Source organism: Alosa pseudoharengus, unplaced genomic scaffold, assembly GCF_046254945.1.
Source record: "Alosa pseudoharengus isolate Yale_2024_CS ecotype anadromous, Long Island Sound unplaced genomic scaffold, YU_APseudo_1.1 YU_APseudo_1.1_scf_5, whole genome shotgun sequence".
NCBI lineage: Eukaryota > Metazoa > Chordata > Actinopteri > Clupeiformes > Clupeidae > Alosa > Alosa pseudoharengus.
Window position 1 is genome coordinate 5,009,400 of NW_027468837.1, and position 20,598 is coordinate 5,029,997.

General features: G+C 37.7%; 2 protein-coding genes across 3 annotated transcripts in view; one reads left to right on the forward strand and one right to left on the reverse strand.

Annotated features, from left to right (window-relative positions):
• The window catches only part of cenpp (centromere protein P), a 110,251-nt gene that overhangs the window by 68,291 nt on the left and 21,362 nt on the right, over positions 1-20,598 (forward strand). The gene's annotated exons all lie outside the window — the stretch shown is intronic.
• aspn (asporin (LRR class 1)) lies at positions 8,406-19,451 on the reverse strand. Its single transcript, XM_076269095.1, has 8 exons — positions 19,314-19,451; positions 18,212-18,473; positions 17,779-17,891; positions 10,754-10,967; positions 9,842-9,952; positions 9,440-9,533; positions 9,182-9,320; positions 8,406-9,076 (listed from the first exon to the last, which is right to left on the reverse strand). Exons 2-8 carry the CDS (start codon positions 18,435-18,437, stop codon positions 8,882-8,884), a joined length of 1,092 nt encoding a protein of 363 aa, XP_076125210.1. The 5' UTR covers positions 18,438-18,473; positions 19,314-19,451; the 3' UTR covers positions 8,406-8,881.

Below are 20,598 nucleotides of genomic sequence, written 5' to 3' on the forward strand. Positions count from 1 at the left end.
TCTGGGCTAAAGAGGAGAGGGCCTATCCAAGTATCCAACCTATCCAACTCGTTTTAGTGCTCAGCTTGAAACCCAACATCTTTGACTGTGTGGAGGTGCATTAGTGCCTACAGCATGGGCATCTTGCACATCTGGCAAGGCACAATCAATTCTGAATTATGTACTGTATACCGCTTTTGAGCAACATATACTGCCATCCAGGCAATGTCTTTTCCAGGGAAGACCTTAAATATGTCAGAAAAACAATGCCAACATGAATTCTGCACATATTTAAACAGTATCCATAGAGGAAGAGAAATGGCCTGTCTGCAATCCAGACCTGTTAAATTAGGTGCATCATGGAATGAAAAACATGATTAAGAATACCCCATACTGTTGAGCAACTGCAAAGGCAGGAATGGGACAACATTTCATTCTCAAAACTCTAGCAACTGGTCTCCTCAGTTCCTAAACATTTACAGAATGTTGTTAAATTAAGGGGTGAAGCAGCACAGTGGTGAACATTCCTCGTCCCAACTTTTTTTGAAACATGTTGCTGGCATCACATTCAAATTTTTTTTATCAAATTCAAAATATATATTTTCATGAAATAGTCCAAATTTTAATTTTCAAAATTTGATATGTTGTCTATGTCCTTTTTGCTGCTAAATATGGGTTAACAAGACTTGTATATTAACACATTGTGTTTTTATTTGCATTTTTTGGGGTTGTAGTACTTAAACTTCTGCACACTCATCCTCTGGTGGTAGTATTTATTGTAGTACTATTTATTATTACCTATGGTCTCCTTTGTAATGTAGCTTGAATGTTATTCCTCATATTGTAAGTAATGTTGGAGAAAAGTGTCTACTAAATAAATAGATGTAAATGTAGAAAGTTCATTATTGGAATCAGCTCTGAGTAGGAAGTTCATTACAAATAGCACTTACAAGTGAATCTCTGGAAACGTTTGAAAAGTTGACTTTCATTCAGCGCCAGATAAGGTTCCATATATGTTTATTTTACAACCCAAAACATGTCGAAAGAGGACCTGCTACGATGGTTGAACTCCATGCCTAATTTGTGTGCCACTTTTGTTTGAAAAATGGCATGTTACTGTAGCTTTACTGTCAGCAAATTTCTTATTCTACAGGGAAAACCACAAAATGTTGTTCAGTCCTTCAATCATTTGAATATGACATGTCCATTAAGGAGATATGGAAAATTTAACAGTGTCCTAAAATATTTTGTCTTCATGTGCTTCAACAACCATCTGTGGTCAGCAAATGTGTTTTTCAGCTGGCGAGTAAGACAGGTGGTTTAACAGTCAGTGCTCTAAGTAAGAACATTTGATATAAGCATTATAATATTGTGATAGAAATCGGCAAATATGGTTCATACTTTCCAAAGTAAAGATACTGTAGACTACACTATATCTATTATCTATTCATCGTTAAGAATTGGAATAGAATATGAATTTAATTAGAACTAAGCTTTTGAAATGCATTCAGAATGTTTTCAATAGCAAGGAAGTGCACTCTATTTTCTATTCAAGTCGATGACTAAAAATTTGATGAGTGCAAAAATATATCTTTTTTTTATTTGAAATGTGACTGCTCCAGAATCTGTTTCAGAATTTGTAAAGTATTTGATGTGTTATCTTATTATGAATTATCTAATTTTAATCAATGCCGTTGTTGTTTGTCTGAAAGTACGTGTTTGTGTTTTATTCTGAGGCTTGGTGGTACAGTGCTGTTGTTGAGTGTTCAGTCCCTCTTTGATGGAAGCCAGACACAAAACAGTAGGTGATCCGTTTAGCTTGAATGGTTTTCCTCAGGGACAGGTTGAATAATTTGGTCTTGGGACTGGATTGAAAGGCTGCAACAGTGGTTCTCCTCAGATACTTACCACAGGCTCTCAGGCTGTGTTTGGGTAAGATTGAGATCTACATTTCTGCAGTTGGAATGGCTGGAAGCTTTGGGGTCCATGTGTTTAATGACCTTAGTTAAGTTTTGTGGCTTCATCTACTTTTTCTTTCACATTGAGTGGAGGCTTTAATAGTAGTTAGTTATAGCTAGTTATGCTTTAAAGGCACTGAGTGATAATTGCCATAAACCAGAACACCATGCTATACCTGCACACTGAGGATTTATAAGGGTAGAATTTCCCTCAAGCTTCCTGTAGGCATCTTGACCTCTCCCATGTCATTTATCCCTACGTGTTAATAGTCAGAAATGTACTTAGAAATGAAATGCACTTAAATGTCATCCAGCACAAGTCCTGTAAATTTAAATGGTTTGTTTTTTGAAAATCGTTTATACATTACACTAGTGTAGTTGCTGTTGACCAGGTTTTATGTAATTTTCTGTATTTAATGGTGTCACTTGTGTAAAGTTTGACAGTGAAGGGCTGACTTTCTGAAAATATAGATATATGATTGCTTATGCCATGTATTAAAACACTACAGACTAATATAAGGAAAACAGAATAGCTAATATCTCATTATCTATGACACTTCAACAGATAAACAAAATGTTGCCCTGGGAATGGTACAGAAACAGCCTTTATTGTATTTGCGGGTTGTATTTCAGCTTGTTTCTGCTATTGAGTAACGTTTCTGCCAAGGATATGACTATACCATACATTTAAAAATATTCAGACCCATTCACTTGTTCAACGTGTTGTTATGTTGCAGCCTTGTAGTAAAGTAATTTTGTTCAATTAATCATAAATGATATAGAAAAACAAAAACTGAACTAAACTGTGCTAAATAAGTGACTGGATATGATTTGGAAAGGCTCAAACACGTATAAGGTCTCACAGCTAACATATCAGAGCAAAATCCCGAACATGAGTCCCATGGAACTGTATGCAGAGCTCAGATACAGCATTATGTCAAGGTGCAGACCTGGGGGAGGACACAAATAATCTGCTGCATTGAGGGCCTCAACACCTTAGCCCCCTGATTGGGGAAACCAAAGGTCTTGTAATCGGGTCCATCTGTCAAATAGCTTCAAAACTTCTTTTTGTGATTAGCTTCTTCCAACTTTCTGTAACATTGTGAAATTTCAATTTTTTTTGTCAAACTCAATTAATGTACAAATCTGAATAAAAAATGATCTGGTAAAAAAAAAATATCAGGCTATGATAGGCCATCAGCAGATGCAACATGATCCAGATTCCAGATAAAGATCTGGATCTGGCAATTAAACTTATATATTTAGATAGGTACTTGTGGAACAATACATTTTGGTACAGTAAAAAAAGGGCTACGATTATGCAACAACCAGCAATGCATAGATAAGGAGCAGACAATTTTGATGTTCTTAGTTATGGAGAGTACTTTGCACAAATGTTGTAGCAGCATAGCAACAGGTAGAGGTTTGACACTGTTGTTTCTACACAAGTAGGACAAAAGTGCTAATAAAAAGTGCATATCTAAGGCTCACACTTACTGTTAATGGATGTCATCTTAGAAATTCAAACTTGGAGTCGGAACAAACTGACAAGTCGAAATTACAACTTCAGGGAGCGTTCCATTTGCAACATTTGGCTCCTAACTGGAAAAAACCACTTGGAAAACAAATTGCAAGTACAAATTCTTAGAGCTGTCTGCCCAGTAAAACTCTACAATCTGGGGAGAATGGCTTTGGTATGAGAGATGACCAAGAACCCAATGCTGGTAAATCTTAATGAATCTTTACCAGAAGTAGTAGTACGATTGAATTGTGGAGAATCTAACATCTAATCAAAGTTGAAAATACGTGTTTTAAGCAGTGCCGTCTACTCTAACTTTTTTGTGAGTGATCCAAACAGCATAGAACTAGCTTATGTGGGCTTGTGTGTGCAGCGATTCCACAATGGTACGCAGCTCTTCCAACACAGATTGATCTCTCCTGATTAATTTACAGCCAAGTTAACATGTTGAATGTGGTTTATGCCGAATCTCTAATTACATCCGCTTGTCATGCAATAAGGTTGATTCTTACACATAGACGGTAAAAATAACGCTAAATAAGTAGGTGTAGGTGTGTAGGCTATATTAACAGTGGTATCTGTTTGGACCGCTGATTAAGTTGGATACTCAAATCAGTGTTGATAGTTATAAAATAAATATCTTCATATGCTTTTGTACAAAACAATAACATATAGACGATAAAAACGGAATTTAAAGCAGGTTAACAGTATTACCGAATTGCTGAATCGCTGTCAGAATCAACATTATCACTCGACAAGAGAATAATGGGATTAGACCTGTTTTCCGGTATTAATTGCCTTCTAATGTTTGGCATAAAACTAATTTTTGTCAAAGCTGTCAGGAAAAGGTTATAGGTATATATATATAAGGTATATATTATATAATATGTATGGCTATTTATGACTTTAATCTGACGGGACAGTGGAGAGAGTGACAGGAAGCAAGTGGGAGAGAGAGATGTGGTGGGATCAGGAAATGACCCAGGCCGGACTCGAACACAGGTCCCAGTGGGTACGTGGACTCGTCGTATGGGCGCTGTAACAAGTTGCGCCACAGCGCCCCCCAGAGTTGCCCTACTTGGCTCTTTAGCTTGCATACTTGTTGCCAAGTAGCACAGTGTAATCAGATATTCCCATAATCCTGGTAGTTGCCTCTGAATTACTGGATCTAATAAAACAGTTTCACTTTTTTTCTGCGTCTTCTCATCAGCTTTCTTCCATAACCAAAAGATCCAGGACTGATGATGCTAGTGTAATTTGCAACTTGTTAATAAACATATTTTTGATTAAAAGTTGATATATTTTACTGACTGTCTTCAGTGAGCAGGAGTAGTGTGGAAATAGTAAGCTAGCACTTCTTTGTTTACATTTTGCTTCTCTGCACCCATATTGTGCCAGCATCAGAATGTGGCCTACATGCTAGTTGATAGTGGGCTGTCAGTGTGGTATGCGTAGTAGTGCAGCTTTTTTCCACCCACACGGGCAACACAAAGCGACACGAAAGGACACAACAGATAGTCGGCATTGCAACATATGTTTTGAAGTCGGATAGGTGTTCATTTGCCTCAATGCGTTCAGAACTAAAGCTTTAATTTCTCAATAAATATATTATTTTGGGTGCTAGAATGATCTGCGAGTGTTCTTGACGAGACATCAATGATGAATGGCAAGAAAAAATAAACTAGATGTGAGATTTGATGTTCTGTAATTTTGTCCTGTATTAGTAGTCCTGTATTGTATATCCAATATATTGTAATGTATTGATTTTCAGGATACACCTATTCAAGAGGCTGAAATAAGACATCCCAAAAATGTTATTGTTAACATTCAAATTCATAGACCTTTAAAAAAAAAAAAGTTATGACCTTTAAAAAAAAAAAGGTTGTTTTGTTGGGAAGTGGGGGTTGGTGCATTGTAGCCACCTGGCCCCGTGGCTACATGGCCTATACCCCATGTATCTGTTCTGCTCAGTTCAACTGAGCTTACATGTTGGTTTTGATCTAGGAGACTGGACTTTGCCTGCCCATTTGTTTTCTTTAATCTGTTCATTTATGTGTATTTTTATGGATTCACAGTAATTGTTTAAGAAGAAAAATCATGAAAATCAGAAAATCATGATTTTTTTTTATTTACAGTAATTATTCATATTGCTTGGCAAAAAGAGCAGTGCTAAGAACAACATTTTAGAAAATGTGTCAATTGTCACAATAGATTGTTCTACAGCAATTCCATTACATTTACAAAACTGACTGTGGAATGTAGTCAGCAGAGCTTCATAGTGTGGAAAGTGAAACTTGAGAGAAACTTATAAGTGAGTTTTGCAGGAAAAGAGTTAATCAGAGAAGTCTGGAGATGTGTAACTGCTTTGTGCTAACGTGAAGGTTTTTTGATGGTCTGCTTTTTGTTGTACCAACACCTTTTGACAGTGAAAGAGACCTTCAAAACATTTCTAAATGATAGATGAGATTCCGTGAGTTGTGCCCTGCATCTTTCACAAATGACTTCTCTGCTGTAGACATCAGCATTCCAGGCAAATTCTAACAGACGCAGCTGTTTTTTAAAGCATTCCCCTTTTTAAAGTCAGTGTAGGAGACTATGTGGCGGTCTAGTTAGACACAGCAGTTGTAAACATTGTTCCAACACAAACATTCACTTTGGTGTTCTGTTTTGGTACCAGCAATGACGAGTTCATTAGCTGCACTGAGTATACAGTAAGCATGTGCATCTTGGCACAAGTCTTGATGATCTTCAGTTTACTTTGGTGTAAAATATCCCCCATGGCTTTACCAGTGAAGGTGTGGCTTTGAAGTGTGTGTGTGTGTGTGTGTGTGTGTGTGTGTGTGTGTGTGTGTGTGTGTGTGTGTGTGTGTGTGTGTGTGTGTGTGTGTGTGTGAGAGAGAGAGAGAGAGAGAGGGCGAGAGTATGTGTTTGTCTATTTCATCCCCCCAGGTGTTTTCCTGGTTGGGGAGCACATAAATGCTCCAGACCTGTTGTGAGTTTTCAGGAGACGTCGGTATGTGAGACGTGGCAGAAGCAATCCTGGCCAATCTGCAGATTTGTTCCATATGTTTCCTGACCACATGCAGTCTCCCTCTCTTTCTCCCCCTCTTTCTTCCCCACTCTTTCTTTCCCAGGCACACTTACTGTTCCCCTCTCACATGCACTCTCTAGACTGTTCAAATCATGGTAAGCAGAAAATTGATTGCAACATTTTTTTTCTGTAAGTGCAACATCCATATAATTCAATAACTAGAAAATATTGCACCGTAAGTGACTTTTACGCAGTTAAATGAAATGTAATATACTTTCCATGATCATTATATGAAATAAAATTAAGATTCAACCAAATAACCTTAAAGCAACACCAAAGAACTTTTCCTCTGCACGCACGCTATTTGTTTATCCAGCACCGGCTTTGCAAATAACGATGTCCACAGACAAGGTAGGCTATATGTTGCATGATTTTATGAAAGTACGATGTATTGCGACATCGTGCAAGTCAAATTTGTAGTTTCTTATGTCTCATTCCATTGAACTACAGATCCGCTACCCGATCTGGCAAACTTACATAGTGCGGTTATAGCCGATAGAGGGCCGCGAAGCGAATGCAGAAGTGCTGTTCACCCTATAACGAGTTGATGAACCACTGAAACAATTTTGGAAACATTATTTTAAGGTACAAAAAACTCTTTGGTGTTGCTTTAAAGCAAAATTTGGCCAAGTATCTTAATAAAGTAATTTTAATCTAAATGCCTTTATAATCTCTGTTGATAATCACTGTTTCAGAGGTGTTGTAGGTGAAGAGTTTATTTTTAAGAAAGTATTTTTTAAAGATAGTATCTATTTCACTCCCAAATACAGTTTTCATTGTGAGCTCTCTCTAACGTTGTTTAACGTCTTAGCAGTAATTTGTTTAACCTTTTTAAAAAATATTTCTGAAACAGATGATTTGAACTGGATACACTTACATTAGAAGTTTCAAGGATTATTCCACCCTTGAAAGTTGAAATACTTGCCATGGTGTTGATTTTCATGGTATTTATTTTGTTCTTTCATGAAAAACAATTTAGAAGAATGTTAATGGTGTGTTCATCTATTGCATGGATTGCAAAGAGATAGCTCTCTGTCTAATCATTCCTGCCAAAAACATCCCTGTAGCGCCTCGTTGTGAAGGCATAATGTACTGCAAAGTACAGGTCGAAGGTTGCCACAAAATTAGGTGCAAAGTAATGAGGGTTCCATCTACTGGCGGAACAAGCGCAGTGAAAGATCTCTTACACAGCACAATTTCAATATATTTGGCTCATCAAAACCAGGTATCTAAGACAACAAGTGCAGCAATGGGAGATGTACAAGAAGTCCTCTATCAAAAATATGTTTCAATGTATTTATTCTGGGAGTGACAGATTGAAATATTATTTGATTGGTTGTGAAACACTCTGTGAAATGGTCACTGAAACACTCTCATGATATTTTAGTCAAGGTCACTATAGTCATACAGTGTCCACTTTTCCTGAGAAAGGAAGTGCCTCCATTCTTTGCAGTATAATCAAATTCTGCATAAAACAAGGGCTAAAGTATTCATTTATAGCCAAACATGTTATTTTGTCATATGCTGTTACACATACAGTATATGTGTGTATATATGTAGTATATATGTACACTTGAGTTTTGTTCAATGCATGTTTTTTGCATCTTTGCATAGAAATTCTGAATGTGACTAAGGTTCTTAGAACAGTTGTACAGTAGCTAACAAAAATGTAGTACTTTGAGATACAATTGAGAAACAAAAAATTAAAGAAATGAGGAAAGAGTGTATCTTAAGAAATGGATATAATTCTGCACATCTAGTTTGAGACCATTTAATATTTTACTACCAGGATAAAGGACAGGACAGTATTTTACCACATTAACAACAAGTCAGTGGAAAATAAATGATGTTCCTTGCACTCTTACTGTAACAATATCCAGGACATACTATGGTTTGGATAGATGTTTGTTGTGTTCAGATCATGCTGGAAAAGGGGATCGCTGAAATCATGACTCATGACTTTCTGGGCATTGACTATATGCATATGACTGCAAATAAACATAAGGTACTTTCTAAACCTACAAACCTTCAATATTTTTTTTAAGAAAATGAAAAGAAAAAAATCAGGTCATTAGCACCATCTTAAATGTGATCTCTTCAGAGCTTTCCTCTACCAGATAATTGTCATTGGATTCATTTCTTTCAATTCACTGTTCATATTCAAGTAGCAAGAATCTGCTGTGCCTCCAAAACCGTGCAGATTCTGGAGAACTACAGGCAATGACTAGTGGTAGTAGCTTGTGTAGATCGCTAAACGTGATGAAAAGTTGTTGCTACATATGGAGACGGAATAAACCCATCTAGGGCAAGAACAGACAACATTATCTTAGTTGCTCACTTCCTCCTGTTACCCATATGGATTCCTCGGCTTGAAACACAGCGGAATGCAGCTGGCTGAATCTGCCAATGCCTAATGGGATTGGCAAAGAGGCTGATGCCAGTGAAGAGGGCCTTTTTCACCGATGCATCAACAGGGCAGAAGTCATTCACTCCCACACTTTGAATTTTATTGGCATGAAGTAACAAAACCTAGAAGAAATTGAACAGTAACTCCACTTCAAACTTATGCACAATTTATCATAGAATATTGATGCCTTAATTCTCACCTAAGAAAGATGCTTATGGAAAACTTACCTGGAGATACTTAAGTGAATTCAAACCTGGTGGAACTCTCTTTAGTTTGTTATTGTCCAAGCGAATTTCTCTTATGTTGGGAATGCTGGCAAGGCTTCCATTTTCCACATACTTGATTTGGTTGAACTCTAAACCCAATCTGTCAAATTATACTTTGAGTTATAAATGGTTGATGCAATACTCTTCTTTGCCCCACCTCTGCTGAGTAACAATGATCCAAACATGTTTAGAGATGCAGGCATCTCCAGCAGTTTTTACCTTTGCAACTTTTTGTATCTGTAGAAGTCCTCCACCTCCACTTTAGCGATTTTGTTGTAGTCCAGATTAAGATCAATGAGATCAGATGGCAGATCTACAGAAATACAATTAGTTTATCACAGTGCAAAAGTTACTTTGGAGTAGGCACATCCAAAAAAGGTTTGAATAGATTCAAGCTCAAGTAGGGGGAAAATTAACAGTGTAAACGAGCAGTTAAACTCTGAAGTGATGTATTGCACCATTCAACTGTGTCCACTCTGTACAGAACTTTGGTCAACTGTTGATGTTTTTTTGATATGTACTTTATAAATGATTTGACATTGACATTTTGTGTTACTGTGTAACCCAGTGCTATATCCACAAGGAGTACATAATACAGCATAAGCATATATGAGAGCTTACCTTTGGGCACTGTTGTCAGCTTTGCTTCAGCAATCCGCAGAAATAAAGTAGACATGCCATTAAAAGCACCAAGTTCAATACCACTGTTTGCAATTGGGTTGGCAGTCATCTCTAGGGTAGATATTAGGAATAAAAGTGTATGAATGAAATTTTCAGGATAATTAAGCATTAGTAAAGGGACTCAGTTAATGTGCAAACAGTCTATTTTTTTACTTTTTAAAAAAATATGCTCAAGATGTAAGATCAAAAGAACAAAAATCTTTTAAGCATTATAAATGAACTTTTTTTATACGTAATTTGGCATTGCAAATGCAAGTGTTTCTGGTTTACACACAGAGATGTGTGTAGAGATTTAGATGACAATACAGATCTTTGTGATCTATGTAAAAACACTTAAAGGAATTATCCGGAGTAAAAGGTACTGGCTTGATGAAATTCATTCTGGACTCTCTATCCGACCACATAAAGACCTCGGGATACTTCGATTTGGCTTTAGGGACCCTCTACTCACTACCACATAAGTGTAATGTTGTTTGGAACTGTAGAAGAGGTATAAAAATAGAGTTTTGTAGCGGCGAAATGACATGACAATGTCACTTCCAGGCTAACGAGTTTTGACTAAAAACGGTAAAATCGAACTTTCTCAAAACACATCCGAATGACATGTACTCCCAATCATCCGTAAATTGATCTAAAGTGCATTTTACTCCGGATAATTCCTTTAAGAAAGAATCATTCTGATTCATCAAAGTACACCAGAAAAAACATATTTGTCATAAAATCAATATTTGCCAGGGGTATGAATAATTTTGTTCTTAACTGTATATTAACATGATCCCAACAAGGATTGTTCCGTGGTATTTGTTATTCAGTCTTGTATTGAAATAATTTTACAGTTCAGTAGCCTTCTACCTAAAACTTGCAAGGACATCATGCCCTTGAAAACATCTTTCTGGATCCGGTTGATGTTGTTATCACTGAGACGCAGCTCCAGAATACTCTTCGGCAAGTTGGCTGGTATTTCAGTCAGCATGTTGTAGGACAGGTAAAGTAGTTTCAGCTTATTCATATCTCTGAAAGCCCGGGGATGAATCTTTGTGATTTCATTGCTGAGCAAGAACAAGGCCTGCAGTGACAGAGTGAAAAATTGGAGATGCAGGTGTAAATAGATGATTTTGATTTATGGGCTGTTGTTGGATATATTTAAAGGAATACACCAATGTTTTACAGAAATAAGCTTGGAAAACTACCCCAGAGTTAGATAAGAGGGTACTGTATGTAGGAGCCAATAATGTCATAACGGGCAATAACGTAATAACGGCCAATAATGTAATTATTTTAATGTAAATATAGCTGCAAGCAGCAATGAGGGGGCCAAGCAGTTGAGCAGGAGTTGGGATTGGATTGGACTGGACTTGACTGTGTTGTGTTAGATTGGATTGGATTGGACTTGATTGGATTGAATTGGATTGGACTGGACTGGATTCAAAGGTCACCGAATTTATTGTGTGTCCTCAAGATGTACTCCTAAGTCCACATACCAAGTTTGGTTTAAATCGGTGAAAGTGTTGATAATTATAACACACCTAGTCGTCAAAGCACACCAAATTAAATGTGGGTCCTAATGATGTGCTCACGAATCAACGTACCAAGTTTGGTGTCGATACGAAAAAGTCTTCCTAATTATAGCGCCCCTAGTGGTCAAAGTACACCAAATGTATTGTGCGTCCTCAGGATCGGGTCCCGAGTCCATATACCAAGTTTGGTTTCGATAAGTAAAGGCGTTCCTGAGATATGAGCTAATTTCCTGTATCTCTAGCGCCCCCCTAGTGGACAAAGGTCACCAAATGTATTGTGTGTCCTCAGGATGGGGTCCTAAGTCCATATACCAAGTTTGGTTTCCATATATGAAAGCATTGCTGAGATATGAGCCTACTTCCTGTGATTATAGCGCCCCCCTAGTGGTCAAAAGACTCCAAATGTATTGTGCAACCTCAGGATGGGGTCTCAAGTCCATGTACCAAGTTTGGTTTAGATATGTGTAAGCATTTCTGAGATATGAGCCTACTTCCTGTGATTATAGCACCACACAGTGGTCAAAATTTACCAAATTTCTTGAGCCTCCTCCTAATTGGGTCCCCAGCATAGACAGTAAAAGAAATGGACGAACAGACTCCGTCGTTCTCAATGGGAGGGCACTGAGTCATTTTTCAGTTGGTCCCCCCAGTACTGCGCAGACTCGCACTTAACTTCGTGACGTTAGCCATCGAACTGAAACTTGTAACTCATATGATAGATACACAGAAATTCTTCTCACACTTCCTTCGTCTTCAAAGTCATCAAAGTTAAACATTTATTTATGTATTATTATTAATATCATCCTCACAAGTGATATCAAGTCGTGTTAATGTTGAAACTACCACACATGAGCCTCCTCCTAATTGGGTCCTGAGCACATGTAGTAAGTTTAGTCTTGACACGAGAAAACCTTGCTGAGATACCACTTCACTTCCTGTTTGGCGGCTTTGACGACAATTTTAATTGGCTGTTACGGGCGAACGGTTTTAGATTTGAAGACAAAAAGGGATAACTTTTTTGAGGCTTGGTCTGAAGATCATCTGCACAAAGTTTCGTGAAAATCGGACAAACTTTGTGACCTGTGAAAACTTTTAGGTGTTTTTGATTAAATCCAATATGGCGGCCGAATCAATTACGATGACATCACAATTTGGGTCAGCCTGGACCTCCAACAGTATTAACAGACCCCCCTAGTACATTTTAATTCCAAACACAACAGCAGCTACAGGCCAAAACACATTTTTCCTAATTGCAGCGCCTCCTAGAGGTGTAAGGTCACATCCTCCTGATGGGGTTATGAGTCCACGTACTAAGTTTGGTTATGATACATGAAAGGGTTGCGGAGATATGAGCTCACTTCCTTTTTGGGGGCTTCGCCACAAATTTCGATTGGCTGTTACGGGAGAATGGTTTTAGTTCCAAGCGAAGCTGCGAAGGCACCTATTGTGTTTCTACGTTTTCCTATTATTATTATTCCGTAATGGAAGTCTATGGCAGCCCATAGAACCGTCTGGTAAAAAGTTGTAAAATTTGGCACACAAATTAGGCACAGTCCCATGATTAATTTCACCAAGTTTCAAGTCGGCACCTCGAGCACTCTAGCGCCACCAACAGGCCAAAGTTGAACGTGCGTTCATGCAAGTAATTTTTGACCTGTTGGCCCGATTGTCAAAAATGAGGTATTGTTGGAATCCTTAGACCAAGCTGAGTTCAACGCACCCTATGACGTCATTTTCCGCCATGATGGATTTTCCGCCATATTGGATTTAATCTAAAACACCTAAAAGTTTTCACAGGTCACAAAGTTTGTCCGATTGACACCAAACTTGACACACAATCTTCAGTCCAAGCCTCAAAAAAGTTATCCCTTTTTGTCTTCAAATCTAAAACCGTTCACCCGTAACAGCCAATCAAAATTGGCGGTGAAGCCACCAAACAGGAAGTGAAGTGATATCTCAGCAAAGCTTTCACGTATCAAAACCAAACTTGTTACATGGGCTCAGGACCAAGGGGGCAGGCGAATTCCCGGAAGTAGAAGCATCGATGTAGCGGTGGTTATCAACTCTCTGCCAACCCCATAGAACGCCCATTCATTTAGGATTTTTTTGAACTCCCATAACTTCATATAACATATATCATGTGCCGATATTTTAGCTTCTGTGTTATCTACATAAACAATAAAAGGCAAAACAAGACTCGATTACCTCGTACGTAACGTTAGGTTCCCGTAAGAAGAATGTTTAGCATGTCCGGTTGAAGGGAAGCTAACGCACTGAAGGGAGATAACCGTATTGTTTGGATAAGAAGCGTAGTCCAGCCAGCACGGAAACTCGTGAGCTATGTAGCCTACAATAGCATTGTATGTTAAGGTAAAGCATAGAGGCAAGTAAACCTAATGAAAAAAAGTAGTTTTACCGTTAGGTAGTCTAACGATAATCATTTCAGAGGTTTTCGATGGATTGACCGTAGGTCAGAAAAGTGGAAAGAAGATTAGCTTCAAGGCTAGAAGCTATAACTTTTTTGTTTTGTTTTACCATGACCAACAGATGATCATGTGTATAAAATGAAAATTTTAAATGTTTTGTAATTAATTCATGAATAAATACATTATTTCGAATTAGGTCATAATGATATGGAAACATGAAATTAAAGGATATCATTTATAAACTCTGTATGTGTTCATCAAAAAAAGGGCAGCTTATATTAAACATGACGCCTGGAATAGCTAATAGAATGCGTTACTTTTGAATGCGTTGGATGGTCCGTGGGGGGAAAGTTTCGCGGATATAACAGGTTTTTGAAAACAACAGAAACAGAAAGGAGGGAAGGAGCAAAGCTAGGAGTTATTTCAGATGGGCAAGAAAGGTAACATGAAGCTAGGCTTTACATTTAACAAACTAAAGGTAGCCTAAGTTTGGTAAATTTTGACCACTGTGTGGTGCTATAATCACAGGAAGTAGGCTCATATCTCAGCAATGCTTTCATATATGGAAACCAAACTTGGTATATGGTCTTGGGACCCAATCGTGAGGACACACAATACATTTGGTGATCTTCGACTACTATGGGGGCGCTAGAGATACAGGAAATTAGCTCATATCTCAGTAACGCCTTTACGTATCAAAACCAAACTTGGTACATGGACTCGGGACCCGATCCTGAGGACGCACAATGCATTTGGTGTACTTTGACCACTAGGGGCGCTATAATTAGGAAGACTTTGTCGTATTGACACCAAACTTGGTACGTTGATTCGTGAACACATCCTAAGGACCCACAATACATTTGGTGACATTTGACCACTAGGGGCAGTATGATTAGCACTTTCACCTATCACAACCAAACTTAGTATGTGGACTTGGGACTACATCCTGAGGATGCACAATTAATTTGGTGTGCTTTGACCACTAGGAGCGCTATATTTATCAACACTTTCACTGATTGAAACTGAACTTGGTATGTGGAGTCATGACCCCATATTAAGACTGCACAATTATTTTGGTGACCTTTGACCACTAGGGGTGCTATAATTATCAACACTTTCACCGATTTAAACCAAACTTGGTATGTGGTCTTAGGAGTACATCTTAAGGACACACAATAAATTCGGTGACCTTTGAATCCAGTCCAGTCCAATCCAATCCAATCAACTCCAATCCAATCTAACACAACACAGTCAAGTTCAGTCCAATCCAATCCAATCCCAACTCCTGCTCAACTGCTTATCTAATTGGCCCCCTCATTGCTGCTTGCAGCTATATTTATCATTATTATTATTATGATGATAATTATGCACCTTCCTTCCGCTATCGGAGTCTATGGCAGCCAATAGAACCATCTGGTAAAAAGTTTTTAAATTTAGCACACTGATTCAGGACATTCACATGATTCTTTTCTTGTTTGACATTTCTGATATAATAGTATCGAGTTGCCATGGTAACTCTGGCCTGTTGGGCTGTTTGGCCCCGTCATTGCTGCTTGCGATCAGACAGGACGCACTTTGCCGCTTATAAAACAGTGCATTATGTTTTTATATAAACCTGGGCACTTTTCAGCTTGGAGTTGAACTTTTTTCAATTTGAGGCGCTCTGGGCGCAAAAAACGAAAGGCGCTCTGGGCGCATAAGCAGCGTGAAAATGCTTACTGCGAATATGAAACAACATAAAAAGGCACACCTCACTGCAAAAACTGCATCCTGTCTGATCGTTCCCTTACACTTCCATGGCACATAGTTACTATTGCCTCTTAGCTGTAAATCGCACTAAAATAGTTATTCACAAGTTATTCACAAAGCCTAACTAGAGGGCTTCTAAACCAGTGTTTTTCAACCACTGTGCCGGGGCACACTAGTGTGCCGTGAGAGATCATCAGGTGTGCCGCAGCAAATTACCCAAATGTCACTCACTGGTCCAGAAAAGCAACTGTTGCATCAAAGAATATAACCACATGCTCTCATTGATTGTATGATTGCACTATTTGTGGTATGCAGGCATATTACAACGGGGGCCCCATATCCAGTATTCACAGAATCATCACATATCCAGTTCATAACAACAATTAAATTAGATATAGTCACCTACAAATGAAACAGAGGGTGCTTGTTTTATTGAGCAGGTCTTGTATAGAAGCCATAATAAGGCCATATCTGTGTATTATTTTAGGCTATGGTATGTTTATTTTTTCTTCACACAGGATGTTAGTGTGCCGTGGGACATTTTAAGTGTCAAAAGTGTGCCGTGGCACAAAAAAGGTTGAAAAACACTGTTCTAAACTACATAATGTAATAACTTACTACATTATTGGCAAAAAGTTATTACGTTATTGGTTTAGAAATGTTATTACATTATTGGCAAGTTATTACATAATTTGCTTTATAACATTAAAATTATAACGTTATTGGCCATTATTACATTATTGGCTGCTACATTCTCTTAGCTCTGCGTGCAATAACCCAGTCTGACACAGTAACCTTAGCATATTTCACTTCCAGTGAATTATGCTAAGCTAGGCTAACAGTGTCAGAGAGGGTTATTGCAGTGAATTATGCTAAGCTAGGCTAACAGTGTCAGAGAGGGTTATTGCAGTGAATTAGTGTTGTTGTTCCTAGATTCTGCCCGACTCTCCACACACACACATACGGAAAATGATGACTTACGTCATATGTTTCTATTTGATATATTTTGGAATTCATATAAGTCATTCTTAAAAGTATCGATACTAATAAAATTAGGTATTGTGACATTTTTAATTTCAGGGTATTGAGATACTTTTGCAGTATCGGTGCACCGTGCAACACTACAGTTAAATATGCTATGCTAACAGTGTCAGAGAAGGATATATATCCTCTTATCTAGGGCTGCAATGATTAATCGATTAGTTGTTGAGTATTAAATTAATTGTTAACTATTTCGATAATCGATTAATCGGTTTGTGTAATTTTTTAAGGAAAATACATAAAACATCTCTGATTGAAGCTTCTTAAACTAGAATATTTTTAGCCTTACTTCCTATGACGGTGAACTAAATTTCTTTGGTGTGTGGACAAAACAAGGCATTTGAAGACATCACCGTGGGCTTTAGAAAACAATGATCAAAATTTTTTCACTATTTTCTGGCATTTTATCGAACAACAAATCAAACAACTAATCGAGTAATCGAGAAAATAAATCGACTATGAAAATAATAGTTAATTGCATAATAAGATAATTTCCCAAAAAGTTGGTGTGTTCCTCTGCACTCCTCATAATCAGTGGATGTTAAAAATCTCAGGGAATGGTAAAACTCAAGATTCGTACAAGTGGCAGCATCCTGTGGATTTAGCTGATCCACAAAGCACAAAAATGTGCAAGCTGAAGGGGAAAGGGAATACTAATCTAAGTTATACACCCTGGGGTATGTACTTTCTGACAGCCCTGATAACTTTCCGTTGTCAGCACACCTGCTTATCTCTGTATTTGCCACTAATGCAAAAAGTAGTATATGATGACACTTTCATATGAGTGTCAGATAAATCCCCACCCGTTTCAGCCAATCGAATGATTGGATGTCTAAACTGGTTGTCCTGGAGATGTACACTTTTTGAGGACACGTTGGAATGAGTGTGACTTCACAACAAAAACAATATGAATGAGTTCCCTAAAATATTGATAGGGACAATTTTGTCAACCCAAAATATTGGTATGGACATGTCCCTGTGGTCCATATGTAAACCTACGTCCCTGCTTTTGGCTGTGGCAGATACTATGGAAAACGATTGTTAATTTACCATTGTTAAATGTGTGCTGTTATAAACAAGGCGTTTCGTGGAAAATAGTGATAGAAACAGAAACACTACAGAAAACCAAGCAAATGTTTCTCACATAAAGGTTGCTCAGGCCTTTGAAGTCATCCTCCTTGATTTCAGAGATGTAATTATTCTGGAGATCGAGCATCGCAGTGTCTACTGGAATTTTTTCTGGAACCTGTCCTAATGCTGTAAAGTACAGAAAGGTGAATCATATTTCAGTTAGAATAGGGTGATTTATACCCAACACACTGGATACAGATACTGTGAACTAAACTTTTTTAGATGGTTTTGGAGGTTTTGTAGATGATAGCATCTTGCATGCAATAGGCTTCAAGGGTCAGTAGACTTCACAGAGGCTAGCATAACATTTGTTGTCAGTTCAGACAGCATATTCCTTGGACATTCTTAGCCATTTCTACATTATACCTGCTTTCACCCAAGTGGAACAGCTGTCTGTAAAACGAATGCAGCTTATTATCATTGTAATAATGACAAAGAATTCTTACCCCTGTCTGAACACCGAACAACTTTTAGTGAGCATTCACAGTCACGAGGACAGTCCAGTAAATCATTGTCATAGTCGTCGTCGTCGTCATCATCATCATCATCATCATCATCCCCAAAGTCTTGCATCATGATGTCATGGATATTCATTACATCCATGATATCAACTGGCCGATAAGGTTTACCATGACACAGCAGAAGGAGAAACATCAGTAGAAATAGCTTCATAATGCAAATAGTTTCAGGTAGCTGTTTGTAGAATCTCTGTAAACAGACAGAGGCTTATTTTTACTTGCATATAAATTGTTGCATTACAACTTGTTTTGGAAAACATACCAGCAAACATCTGGATGGACACTGGATGGAGGGAATCATAAATGAGCTTGAATGACTTAACTCACAATGCTATCAAACTGGAGTTAAAGTTTATTGGGAACACTAATGAATTTAAAGATTAAAGTGTCATCTTTTTAAAAGTTGGTTCTTAAATGGTCAGCACCACATATAACTTTACTGTAAATTATTATTCTTTAAGCAGTGAAAGTAACTTGGTAAAATTCTGCCATACATGAGTAAGTTCAGATTTCTTTCTATGTCTGCACAAGCCCTGTCATTGGTGATGAAATGTGACATATGGAAAGACTGTAACTCAACTTTTGTTTTGGCAAAAAAATAGGCGAGTAGGCAAAAGCAAAATAAGCCGTAATGAGAAGCACACCAATGTAATTGCATTATAAAAGACTGGACTAACGAGCTGACTTGCACTATCAACCACTGAAATTACATTCTCTTGTAAAAAAGAGGTTTTTCACAGATTCCAGAAAAGGACCAGTGCATTTTCTAATGCAATTTCTAAGGGAAATGAAATCGCTGAATGAAAAGTTATATTAAGGATAGTTCAGAAGTTTAGTAGTTCAGAATAACCATTGAAAGGTCAAATGGGATTGATTTTTATTAATCATATTTAATGATTCAAGGTCAATCCATGTTAAATGATATAATGTTTTTTTTATTATTGAGGCATTAAAGCCTATTAGCATTAACATTAATATTCATCTTCTTCAATGAGTCAATGATTCATCAATTTCAATGACGAAGCCATACCTGAAATTTGCGTTATCCTTATTTAACTCCAAGAGGATTTCTGGGATGACATTAATGGAAAGCAATCAGGTGCGCTGTGCTGTGAATCCAATGAAAGATGGTTGATGAAAGTTCAAAACAAGCTGATGAGTGCAGCCCTCCAAAGAAATAGATACATTCCTGAGTGAAAACAGTCTGCTGCCTGTATGACAGGCTGTGCATGAATAAGGCACTTACAGAGATCACAGCATCCTTGTGTTCTGGACTGCTATTGAAAACACATTGTTACCGGTCATATGTTTCTCATCAGACTTTGAATCCATGCCAAAATGGTTAGCCTGTTTTTTTTTTTAATATGGTTAGACCTTGTATAGGATTTTCCGGAGAGTTCTTTCAATCGAGTAGTGTGAGTGGGTGGCCTTATGCCATTTTATATTCTAGAAATGTATTACTGTAGATCTCTGTGGGATAAGGAAATAACATTACATAATTTGAAACTGGGACCTGGAAGTCATGAATTTGCAGATAATTTAGGTAATTATTTCAGAAGTCTGATTTCAACATTTTCATGGAAAATTAGCATATATATAGCCATGCATTTGATCCACCTAAACTCCAACCTTATGTGCAGAGAAGACATAACTAAGCATGCAAAATTCAAAGGACAAGAAGATTAGTGTCGAGATTAGTGTGCATATTAATCAGAATCTATGCTCATGAAAAATAGTTCCTTGTTCCACATGAATACCAAAGCACAGCACATGAACATAAAACACTGTAGAGTTCCAAAAGGCTTAAGATTTTATAGTACTTTTAAGATTTTTTATTTTATAAGTACTTCAGGTACAGATGCCGCTATCTGTATAAACAATGTGGTTGACCTATCAACCTATCACTCATTTTTCATATCTTAGCAAAATAGGCTGTTCTTGGTGCGTGTTTTTTCTTGTTTGTTTTTTTCAGTTACAGTAGTAATCCAATTGTGAATATTCTCTAAAGGCATAAAGAATAAAAAGAAAGAGTCTTTTGTTCTGAGAGCAGCCCAGTTGATGCCCTATTTCTTTTTCACAGATGCCCAGCTGGGTGAGTTCAGCTTCAAGCTAAATATTACATGATGACTTTTCCAGGCAGTGTTGATATGTGCTTAGGACAGCACAAAACACAATCTGAAGCTGTACTTATGGCTCACACTGCAGCGCCAAATATGTTGAGTTTGGCATTTGCAAGAAACATGATGGAAACGCTTTGCTCTGTAGCCTACAGTACCTCATCTGCAAAATCCCAAGTGGTTTAATATTTTCCGCCT